General features: G+C 35.3%; 1 protein-coding gene across 3 annotated transcripts; it reads right to left on the bottom strand.

Annotated features, from left to right (window-relative positions):
- Nucleotides 1-210: 210 nt before the first annotated feature.
- Nucleotides 211-12,314, bottom strand: LOC110993433 (aldo-keto reductase AKR2E4). Of its 3 annotated transcripts, none has more exons than XM_045634258.1 (7): nt 12,272-12,314; nt 4,508-4,600; nt 3,793-3,975; nt 2,826-2,942; nt 2,123-2,290; nt 1,540-1,740; nt 211-1,058 (listed from the first exon to the last, which is right to left on the bottom strand). In XM_045634258.1, the coding sequence occupies exons 2-7, from the start codon at nt 4,598-4,600 to the stop codon at nt 834-836; spliced, it is 987 nt and encodes a 328-aa protein (XP_045490214.1). In that variant the 5' UTR covers nt 12,272-12,314; the 3' UTR covers nt 211-833. The 3 variants fall into 3 exon arrangements, with proteins under 3 accessions (XP_045490214.1, XP_022115388.1, XP_022115390.1); XM_022259696.2 differs by lacking the exon at nt 12,272-12,314 and adding an exon at nt 8,797-8,911; XM_022259698.2 differs by lacking the exon at nt 12,272-12,314 and adding an exon at nt 5,833-5,862.
- Nucleotides 12,315-12,672: the final 358 nt, after the last annotated feature.

Raw genomic sequence — 12,672 nt, 5'->3', positions numbered from 1 at the left:
CTATTGTAATTAAGAGGAACTATTTCACTCGGTATGTATCGCACTTCATGGCTAAGTATACATTGTTTCTTCATTATACAATGTATGTATAATGAAGAATATGTATAATGAATATGTGTATTCCGGAGGCGCATCAATAATATTATTATAGATATACGTGTGACAATCATCACTACAAGGGGTAAAAAATAAAATATACTATAAATTCTTCGGGAGTTTTATTGAATGCAATGTTCTACTATTTTATTATAAATTATTATAAGTATTTAAAACAATTAACCAGTAAACAATTTTATTGATATTATTAGAACCTAGAAACCGAAATTATTATATTTTAGTCTTCTTAAAATTGAAAGGTTACTAATATAATCATTGCCCTTATATTTGAGTAACTTTTGCGGTTGACGTGGTAGTAATATATTTAAAACATTTAATGAGATGTCAATCAAAGTATAGAAAATCACACCTTAGTTCACATGAAGCAGCTTACATTGTTGCTCTGTAATGGCGCGCAGCTAAAACTGCATCGCACCACTCGCTTTTGTTATTTATTACTAAACTTCATTTATAGACTCAGTCTAATAGCACTCTTTTGTCTCTTTCTGTAAAATTGTGTTTGAATAGTGAAGTGTCAGTGGAGTGGTTCACTTAAGAGTGTATTTAGAGAGGCTATAAATAAAGTTATCGCTTTAATTTTTATCTATTTCACGCCCTTAAAAATAACACCTATTTTGTACAATATGTCAACTTTGACTTTCTGAATCTTGGACGAGGACTTGGGCGCAATTTCTTGTCTGTGTTATTTTTTTTATTATTTAGAATAAGGCTTATTTTTACTTTTTATGGACAAATGGATTTTCAACTGGATTATCGATCTTCTCGAACGGATAATTTGGGTAGTCCTGCCAAAATGATGGTATAGTGAATCTTTTGTGTTCGTCGAATTTGTTGATTCTTGCTATTTCCTCGGCTGTCAGTGAAAAGTCGAAAATGTCTATATTCTCCTTCAGACGCTTGACTTTGACAGTTTTCGTTACGGGAACGACTTTTCTGTCGACCTAGAGTTAAAAAAATATATCTACGTTTAGTTATATTCCACCCTTTTAGCTTAAATAAAGTCTGTCTGAAAGCAGTGTTGGCTTCAGCGTGCGACTCTCATCCCTGATGTCGTAGGTTCAATCCCCGGCTATGCACTACTTGACTTTTATGTGCGCATTGGCTTGAATGGAATACACAAAAGTCGACGGCGTGTGTCAGGCACAGGAGGATAACCCACTTGCCTGACAAATGGTCATAAAACAGATACAGAAGATTGTAGCCCTAATAAAGATTGTAGCGCCTCTGGTGTTGATTTTTATTCATCTGTCATTCTAAACAGAAAGAGAGAAACCAAATTATATTGATTAGGTTCGATGAATATTGAAATAACGACATTTGTGAAAATAGAATGAAAAACAGAAAAACATCAGTCAGCACAGAAGGCTGATCATTTGCTTATCAAAAATCTCTGAAATCACTTAAAATCTCCAAGATACATACCAACCACCTTAAAACGACCTGAGGTACGGTCTTCCCATATTTCCTAGCAATCTCCACCAAGATTGGGTCATCCATCTTTGGTCCAGGTAACTGCATACCATATCTTGGAACCAGTGAACCGAGGGGTGAGTACCCCATCACGATAAGGCCTTCTTTCTGGGCGAAGTTTACCAGATCCTGTTCGGTTATTTGAGGATGGTTCTGTAAAGAAACAATCAATTACAGTAAACAATAAGTTTCAAATATGTCGTTGTGTATACGTCTGCGCATAACTCTACTCTACTTTAATTACTAATACGTTCATTTTGTATCTGGTCTGAATTTATATATATAATAAGGTACAAGAGGCAAATGAGTGTAGATTGGGGTGGATATATGGACACTTGGCAGACTGGCGGCAGGGTATATTTTTTTAAATAGAATAGGGGGAAAACGAAACTGCGTGAGGCCCACATAAGACAGTCATTGCATCCCATGGCCACCCTTCCGACCCGTCAGGGAACGGTTGGCACTTTGAAGGCCCTTTAGTTGTATAGGAAGTACCTCTATTAGCAGCTGGTTCCACAAAGAGGTGAATACTTACTTCTATTTGAAGGACTGCAGGTCTAACACTCCCTTCATCAAGCAATCGAATCAGCTGGGTTCGATTGAAATTCGATACTCCGATGGCCTTGGTCAGTCCCAGGTTTTGTGCGTCTTCCATTCCCTTCCAAGTTTCCATGTAATCCACATCATTACAGGTGTAATCCTCCTGAAAATATGATTTTAATTCAGATAAGCTTTAATTTATAGAATAGGAGCAAACGATCATCGTCGGAGGCCATTGACACCCCCTTTAGTTGTTGTATTATAATTGAACTTCCCACAGCAGTCGAGGTTAATTAATCTTCGACGTCGAAGGAGACTAGTGCTCAGAGAGCCTTGGAGCGGAAGCATCCTAAAAATGAAAAAGATACACAAAGTCCGAAATGAACACATCAGAGCGTAAACTAAGATCACCGACGAGCTGACCCACACCTTACAGCTGAAATAGGCAGGCAAGGTATACAGACAAAAGATCCGCCGAAGCTGGAGGGGACTTCGAGGATGATGAAACGTTGGAATACCACGTGGAAAGTTCAGGAGGAGGTTTTTACACAAAAGGGGACCTACACTGTTTCTTCTTTGCCAATGAGTAGGATGAGGTAGGATTTCTACCTATTCGAATTTAATGACGTGGAATAAGTGATAGGCAATATGGCACGAGCGAAAAAAGGAAGGAAGAAATACCACGTTTTACTACTTACATTGACAGCAATGGGCCAGTGCATGAGAAACAAATCGACATAGTCCAAACCCATCTTCTTCAAGCTGGTCTTCAAAGCAACAGGAACTTGATCTCTTCTGTGCTGTGTGACCCACAACTGTAAACATACTTTATTTATATTATCTTGCCTTTTTCCTGAGGTAGGCAAACACCACGGATCTCCGCTTGCTACATTCCTGACATAGCTAGCCTCCCATTCATAACATTCACCATGCTGGGTTAGAGGTACTTTTGACCTATACATTCTCTAGTACGTCCTGAATTTAGTCCAATGCCTCACCATCTACGGTTGCCTTGCTAAGCGCTTCCTCATCCATTCATGTCCATCCATCCCTTTGTTGTCCTTGTTTTGTTCTCTTTTAACCAACACTGCTCACGTATTACTTATCCCGTAATACACCACACATTCATGCCACACCTAACATTCACTCCTGTATGTTAGGGAAATAAGCACTCCCCTATGGCCAGTCCAGGCTCGTTTGACATAAAGCAACGCTCCATACACTCTATTTCCATCTTTCACTCGTCTTTCTGTATATACTTTCCATCCTAAGAAAACACTTTAACATGGCCCAATCTTTGATCAGAAAGTAATTGTCTAAACAGATCTTTTCTTGAATATAGGCCAATTCATGATTGCACCTTTTTAAAGTCAAATCAAAGGGTATTAAACGAAAGAGTACTGGGGGGGGGGGAGCTGTCATATTGGTGGACATAATATTATAATAAGGTTCGCAACAGTCAGCTTCCGGCATGCAGGCGATTTATCAGTCGGTGGCCCAAACCCAGCCCCCAGATCTGAGTCTCGCATGTCGCCCTTGGGCTAGTCACAGCAAAAGCCTGGAATATCCCGAGCTGAGCTGTCACGACCAACAGGACGACAACAAGGACAACAGATTCCATAAAAAAATATATGAATCAATTCAGATGTTATTTCAAGAATATACCTTGGTGGTAATGAACGCGTCCTCTCTTCTTATTTCCCCCTCTTCAATCTTCATACGGATCGCTTCGCCAATTTCGGGCTCTGTCTCATACAAAGATGCCGAATCAAAATGGCGGTACCCCAGCTCTATGGCTCGCAAGATGACATCTCGAAGTTGCTTATTAGAGGAGCGGACTATGCCTCGCTGAAAACAATAATTTGCAAGCGTTTCCAAAACAGAATTACTATTTACAATATTCTTAATCTACATAGTACTAATAAAAATTTATAAAATGGAAATTATAACAAAATCAAGCAGTTAATCTCTTTAATGCTGGCAGCTCGTTCCTCGCTGTGTTGCAGGTATTGTCGCAGCCTTGGGCAGCCTTGCCCCGTGTGGTTCAAGTTCTACTTAATTAGAGATTTAAGTTGGCGCCTGGAAGATAGTGCCGGTGACCCGAGCTGCTGCTTTCTTAACAGCTATCGGAATAAAGCAAAGGAATCCCACAATTAAACCTTAACATGGGCCACTTTTTTATGTTTTAATTTTCTATTAATCAATTTCTAATTATTATGTTTGGTCATTGTTTTCTTTGGCTCAGGATTCAATCAATTGTTGCACAGGCCTGATTTTGTAAAAAAAATCGCGGATTCTTTTGAATTATTATTATGATTACTAAGCAGGTTAATAATATTATAAGTATGTAATAATAAATAAACTATTTAGTTATTATTACCTCGTCAAATCCCAAATACGATCCCAGAGCGATTGCTGGCATTTCTCTTCCATTTTTTAATTTATAATTGAGTACAGCTGCGGCGGCACCCATCTGTAATTCATACATTTAAATTGTATAGCGAAACATGTATATATGTCGGGGAATCCTCGGATAACCAAGGAATATTCTTATGGAGTCAATAATTGACCATTGATTATAATGTTTAGTGGAGCATTGGGGATGAGACGTTGGACCGAGTCGGGTCATAAATCATGTCGTTGGAGTAACGATATTACTACAACATATATATATATAAATATCTCTTCACTGAGACATTTAACAGTTTGCATGTTTTCTTTTTGGGTAGTGCGTTGTGTGTGTGTGTGACCCTATGGGATACAGTTCTGGTGTCAGTCGCTCTTTTATCGAAATCCTACAGGCTACAAGCAAAACGCGTGAAATATGAGCGGTGCGCCGTGGTTGACACGAAATGCTGAACTCCATGAGTATTTGAGAATTGCCACTGTCGAGGAAGACATTAAAAGATGAACCGAACAATACAAAAAGAGACTTCAGCAACACGTCAACCCCCTAGCTTCGGGCCTCTCTCTGAAACAACAGACTATCAGCTAAGAAGGAAGGGAATTGCTGCAGTTTGATAGTTAGCGGATTACGAAATAAATAAATAAGTGTATGTGTATGTCTGCCTTTAACTGATTGTCACATTGAAAATTGTATTTTATCTTTCTTGTGCCAAGTTCAGTCTGCCGAGCGATGGCAAGCTTTTCTAAATAAATAAATAGGTGAATTTCACAAATTCTTACATAATAGGAACAGTAAACATTTTTTTAGCTCACTTAACGGACAATGACAAACGTACTCATCATTATTGCCATGATCTTTTCAAAAGGTTAGTTGAAGTAACCCAAAGCGCTGAGAAATTCAAGGGTCACCTTCGTCCAGAAGTGGACGTCAATAAAGGCCAGGATTCGGATGGTAAACCTGAAGCCTAGGAGCTGGTGCCCTGTCGAATTTCCTTCCTTTCCAATTTAGTACGCGCGCTCAGCTCGTGAGGCCATGTTATGAAGATGTTTGGATACTTGAGCAAGTACACAGCGAATAATACAGGTGCCTCCTTTATTTCGTACCCGCTCCAGCATCAACCAACATACACGGGCAAGAAGAAGCTTTACTTGAATGACCTACTGACTACTAAGTAAGTCAAATTCCGTCTAAAATAATAAATTACCTAATTTGTTATTTTAAACGTAATAAAAATGGTATTCGTAAGTATTTTTTTCTACTTAATTAGTGATAAATTGTTTTAAATAAAAAGAACTTACCATTTTCAAATTTTTAATCCTAAATCACGAACAAAATGAAAGTGCGTAACAAATTTTAAAATACCGTCATTTGAGTCGGTCGAGATCGGAGTTTTAAAATTGATAATTTTAGTAGGCAGTAGGTAGGCTGTAGGTTTTAGACCATACCTTTAAATTTCTTATATAAATTGAGCATTTGCTTTTTATGCCTTCATTTTGGAATGTTTTAGATTTTTGACATTATCTCTGTTGTGGAATAGGTTATAGGCTTCCCGACTCCATATGATTGGCTACCTACCTAATTAATATTTTTTAAAACTCATCTGCATAAACATTTCTTAATATATATTATTTACTATAATTCTTCTCCTATACTACTCAATCGTGAATAGTTTTGTAATTCTTGTATTTCTGATTCTTTCGTATTGCATCGCAATTCATGAATCTCACGGATTAGCTTTTTGCACATCTTGCGCTTTAATCAACATATTTCTTTATTTAGATTTTCCATACTAGGGTTGCCTGGAAGAGATCGCTTGATAAGGAGCGACTTATATTTTTTCATGTTATGTTATTTGTTTTTCTATAAATTTGAATGAATAAATAAAGTGATAAACTTACTCGCCACACTTAACAACGAGTGTGTATAGATCAGGTAATTTAATAAAAATATAATATTCTCTATATTTACTGTAGTTTTGTAAATAACAGTTTTTATGACCGACCACTGGTTGATTTTTCTCGATCTCGCGATCTCTCGGGCGTTAATTGTTCAAGCATGGGGCTGCAAGGTCGGTAGGTCCAAGAATATTAGAGAATGTCCCTAAAATTTCACAAATTACCTCAACAATTATGCCCTTCTTTAAAAAGTATTCGTGCATTACTTGCTGTAAGAGGCTAAACATTTCAATTTTTTAATGTAGCAGGACGCGAACAGGCAGGAAGCTCATTGATGTTAAGTAAAAGTAAGAAAATGCTCCAGTGGGCAGCTGGTTCCACATAGTGGTGGTTCGCGGGAAAAACTGCCCTAAAAACCTGTCAGTTGTAGACTGACGGGCGTCGAGGTGATGCTGGTGTTATTTTGTATTCTGCCTTGATGATGAAAATTAGCTGCAAGTCCGAACTGTCCTCTTAACACTCTCCATGGTAAATGCGGTAGAAGATGCAGAGTCAAAAAACTTCCTACGTCACATAACACAGCCGAATTATATAGCTTTTAGTATAATATATTTTTTATTGACTAGTCCCCCTTTTTTTAATGGACCTTTGTGTGTATGCAATCCATCTTTGTGTATGTTTGTATGTATGCTGTAGGATTAAGAAATAAAATAGTCAAAATGGCGAGGAAAATTATAAATATAATTTAATCGATGATAGATAATAATGCGAGAATTTTAAAAAGTTTTTCAGTTATCTTGTTATAGCGACATCTATGGTTTGCTAATCTAACTGGAAGTATCAATATGTTGTATATATTTAATTCCGCCAAGCATAACCCGTAATATATGCGCCAATGTGCGATATAATATGTTGTATTATATAGTGATGTGTTAATTGGCACGGATTCAGTTTTTTTATTGACAGAGCGATGAGTTTAAAAAGACCTGATAGGACAATGAATTGGCCCTTAAAAATTATTTTTATGTTCTGCTATTGCTTGTGTTTTATTTATGTGTACGTGTGTAAAAAAAAATTAGATTTCTTGTATATTTTAAGCATATATTTATAAAATTTTTATCATAATATTATTCGTTACAGCGCCATCTATTTTCTAATTTCAGAAGTCGTGTTTATTTAAAAATTGCGGTTGTTTATTTAACGACAGAGCAATGACTTAACAAAGAAAATAAGTTCTGATAAACAATTAATAGACAAATATAAATAAAACAATCAATTATGTAACAAAAATAACCCAAAACTAAATATAAGTAAGTGACAATATTTTGAATCTTGAATTATTCATAAAAGCAGCATTTAAAAAATCAATAGAGCTACCTTTTTAGGTAACTTATTATTCCAATAGGCGAGTAGGTACTAGGTATCAACCTGTGCTTAACACACGCCGTAATAATGTTGGGTCACGGTTCCTCACGACGATATCCTTTATTCGAGTGAATGTTAAATGCGCACATAGAAAGTCCATTAGTGCACATCAGCGGTTCTACGACCTCAGGGTTGAAAGTCGCACGCTGAAGCTAATAGACCAACACTACTTACTAATATAATAAAGAAATGTTTGAATTAAATCGTAAAACTTAGTAATTGAAAAAAAAATTACCATTAAAACCCTACTGTGATGAACATATGCTGTATATTTTTAAGGTGTGGAAAACACCAAAAAAGAACCCTGTAAGCTGTGGAAACTGTTGATAATAGAGCAATGTACTACAGTTTTAAAGAGAAAAATAGTTTTGCCATTAAAAGTCTGAGGAAAGCTTTAGGCCATACAACATTGTGCTACCGAATTAATTCTGCAAAGCAAAATTCAAAATTCAAAATTCAAAATTTATTTATTCATGTAGGTAACAATGTACACTTATGAACGTCAAAAAAAGAAATATTAAATGAATTTAATTTTACATTTACTGCCAGTTCTCAAATCAAGGGCGTAGAACGGAAGAGAAGAACTGGCAATAAACTCTCCGCCACTCTTTTTAATCGCCAAGTTTTTTTTACACAATGCTTGTAAGGAGCTGCAACCACTACACCATGTTCCATATGACATATTGAGTAATAAAGAATAAAAAAATAAAAAAAGATTAAAAACAAAGATTTGTCCTCTATCAGCAGGAGGCATGGTGAAATAGGAGCACGCACTTACGTACTCGTGAGAACAACACGCAAAGACGTAGTATAAACAACTAATATCACCGCAAACACGAATTCAAGTACGACCAGTCACCACAAGTAGCACCCGTTCACGAGTATGACGCATGCATAGCCAGTAATATATAATTTGAAAAATAGAAATACAAAATAACTCACCATTAACAATATTATTAAACTTCTAATCATTTTTACTTTGCACTAACAAATTACATCAAAACACTTATTACAGTTAATAAAATAATATTTAAAATGATATCAAACTGTTAACGGAGATATCCCTTATCTATTAATAACAACTGTGGAGTAATTTAACTATAGGATGCTACAATTACATTTAGTTATAAATTATATAAATATTATCTGTGCTCTGCAGTTTGATTTAATTCAGAAGCTGAATGATGTCCTATAGCCAAAAGCTTTAAATATAATTTTAAATGCAAAAATTTTACTGTGATATTGATGTTTTTTTTTATATCTGTAGCACATTCCTACATTGTCAAAAGTTTCTGCATGCATGTAGAAATCTTTATTGGTTCTTTTAATTTGGTTTTTACTGTCATAATGTAATTTCTTTATTAGACTTTATTGTACATATTGATGTCTTATATAAAACTGTAGTACATTGCTATATTGTTAATAGTTTCCAGTTTATAGAGCTAGGAGTTAGTATCTTTATTTGTTTTTTTCATTTGGGTTATACTTTTGTTATTTCATTTCTTGTTTAGCCTTAATTGTAGATCAATACCTACAATTATTAATTATAACTAATTAAAGTATTAGATTTAGCTGTATAACCTGTTTAATGCTCAAACTGAAAGCATATTTTTTGTGCAACAGTAGTATGTACATGTAATCATAAGTATCACTAAGAGACAAGCCCATGACAAAGGGAATCCTTGTACACTGGCTGATGCACTTTTTCATTTTACTCAAAAACTTTGACCTTTATTATGTGTCATCATTCTTTCTTGCTAATACATACTAATTTTCGTTTAATACATTTAGTATTAAACGAAAATTAGTATGTATGGATGGTGAAAGAATTTTTAATGTTTTCAAGTCCTAAATTCTAATGTATATATTCTAATTTATCCTTAGACAGCAGTTTATTTAATTTCTAATAACAGACAAAATCATTTATGTATATTATCTCCGAATTCCGATGAAATTAAATTCAAAATAAGAACATTAAACAGGTTAAGTTTTAACAGTTTGACGTCACGTACATATATGAAATATGAATTACGAATATTTCGACGGCAGCAAATAACGAACGGTCATCTGCAAAAACACTAGTTTTTAGAAGAGCGTTTTTAGTGCAATAATTGTATTTCTTCTACAATAAAAAACATATCGATATAAGTAAATAAATAAATCTTCTTTAAATTTGGATTATAACAATATTACCATAATTTCATTATTTTTCAAAATACGGTAGATGTATTTTTATACTCCGATCGTAAAGCCATATAAACAAACTGCCTTTCTTTTCTACTTGGGACCCGATAATTATTTATTGTTTAACTATCTTATTTATATAATAAGATATTATTGTTATTGATCATATATCACCAATTTCAACTAATTAAGAAATCTAATTATAAATGGCACTAAAACACTGCAGTAGTCTCAAAATGCTTCGGCATCCTAAAGTTCAAGCTAATAATTGCAAATACATATAATAAAACTACATATTATGAGTGTTACGATGTCGAATAAAAAATAAAGTTTTGTAATTCTTTTTAGAAATTATAATTGTGAGAAAATAACCACTACTCGTTATTTTAGAACCCTTCGCTATTTTTACCTTCAGAAACAAATCGATATAAAAAGCAGAGGTTCATTATCATAGTTTAATAGACTTACCGCTCAAAAGTATATCGCCACCTGCAATACATTTGAAAGAGATCATTTGCGAAGTTTCATTGTTTGTGAAAAATACTTATCGTATTAGCTATTTCAAATATTTTACATTAGTTATCTGATGTCATTTGAACAGTAAACACGCTCTCCATGGCTGAATTGAGCTGTACAGAGCTTACATATATTTGTTTGTTTTTAACATGAGTTTAAATTTTTTGAACAAAAGGTGTTAAAACTAAGGAATATTCCCCAGAAATAAGTGGCTTAATAATCGGCCTTCATAAATCCGGTTATTGTGAGATTTCAATACTGCAGAAGATACCATAACTGTTGACTACATCGTTAAGAAGTCTGCGGCAGATGGAACGAATTGCAACAAACCTCGTCCAGGCAGACAAAGAGCTACAACTTCGAGTGACGACTTGAGTATAGTTGTTTATAGCAAACGGAATAGACGTTTAACTGCACCGTAAATAACAGTTTCATGTGAAACAGTCAGTGTTTTCACAGTTAAAAGAAGACTTCGTGACGCAGGACTCAAGGGATGCATAGCGGTCTCAAGACCACTCCTAAACCTATTAATAAAAAGAAGAGACTTATTTGGGCGAGAGAACTTAAGAATTAGAAAACAGCAGATTGGGAAACGGTCCTTTGATCCAAAAAAAATGGTTTTGGTAAGGCAGCAGTCAAACGAGAAGGTGAATGACGCTTGTACTTTGGCTTCAGCTAAACAAGGTATACGAATACGAATACAATAAATCTTAAAAAAAGAAGAATACAAAAAGATATCGGAGGATAGTTAGTGCCTTGTGGAACACACTTAATTGGTCCGGGATTTATGTATCAACATGATAATGATCCGAAGCACACATCAAAACTATGCAAGGACTTAACGTAAAGAACAACTACAGGTGTTGAAAGTCATGATATGGCTCCCACAGTCCCCTGACCCTATTGTGGGATCAGCAGAGCAGATGTGGCATGAGGTGCCAAAACGTTGTCCCACATCTCAGGAAGACTTGTAGAGTAAACTGCAAGAAGAAGAGCAGAAGATAAAGCAGACAACGTTGGAAAATTAGTCGCCAGATTGCTGCAGATTTGTGAGGCTGTGATTAAAAATAAAGGGGGATACATAGATGAGTCCAAATTTTAATTATTATATTCTTGTTATGTCTAAAAATAATAATTATACATGGTAACGTAAATATGACGTCGTTTCACTCAATCAAACTTTTACAACATGTATTTTATTAGGTGGCCTTTTGAGCGGTAGTAACATTCAACTTAGCATACTAAGTAGGTAATACTAGTATACAGAAACAAACACTGCCTTCAGAAAACAATCAAAATTTGATAATGAAACAAATAACTATAAAGCATGACATGCACATAGTTAATTAATTTCTATTCTCACTGTTCTCTTCTCATCTGTTCTCAATGTTGGTGTTAAGAGCGCATACAGCATCTGTGAGACTCGGACCACGGCTTCATTTCCTGTGCAGGCTTTCAATTTGTCGTTAGCTATGGAGATTAAATCATCCGGAGCCATCACGTTGGGCTCTCCAAGAGGTCTTTAGTGGGGAATAGGTAATACTTAGAGATTTTGCACCCATTGGTTCAAAATCGGTGGTTGGGAGGATTTCGAAGTGGCGTGTGGTCGCCAACTTCATCCATCGGCCTATGGAGAACATCGGAAAAAATGTCTCCATTATATCCACATCACCCCACCCGTAATCCTATTTACACTGATATACCATCATGTACTTACTGTCAAATAAAAATCACAGAACACTAAAAAAAAACTTGAAACGACTCCTTTGCACTGCTTTTGTTCACTGCCACCGGACGCTGTTACAATCTTTTTGTAAACAAGATAAGGTACTGTGGTGCTGTAATGCGTTTAGGTAAATTTAATTCAAAATCAAAAATTAATTATTCATGTATCTTCATGTGTACATTGAATACTTCTAATTTTACATTCACTGTCAGTTCTTAAATCAAGGACGTAGAACGGAAACGGAACTCTCCGCCACTCTTTTTAATCGCCAAGTTTTTCTTTTACACAATGTTTGTAAGCAGCTGCAACCACGTTCCACATGACCTGTTAGTAATTAATAATAATAAAAAACAAAGATTGGTCCTCTATCAGGAGGCATGGTGAAATAGGAG

Source organism: Pieris rapae, chromosome Z, assembly GCF_905147795.1.
Source record: "Pieris rapae chromosome Z, ilPieRapa1.1, whole genome shotgun sequence".
Classification (NCBI taxonomy): Eukaryota; Metazoa; Arthropoda; class Insecta; order Lepidoptera; family Pieridae; genus Pieris; species Pieris rapae.
The sequence above is the reverse complement of the archived record's forward strand: the minus strand, read 5'-3'. Positions and strand labels throughout refer to the sequence as shown.

Coding starts and splice junctions, on each gene's coding strand:
- LOC110993433 (XM_022259696.2), bottom strand. CDS start 8,826: ATGATTAGAAGTTTAATAATATTGTTAATG. Junction 2,943..3,792: donor ACGCGTTCATTACCACCAAG/GTATATTCTTGA, acceptor GTATGTTTACAG/TTGTGGGTCACACAGCACAG. Junction 1,741..2,122: donor CTGCAGTCCTTCAAATAGAA/GTAAGTATTCAC, acceptor GTTTCTTTACAG/AACCATCCTCAAATAACCGA.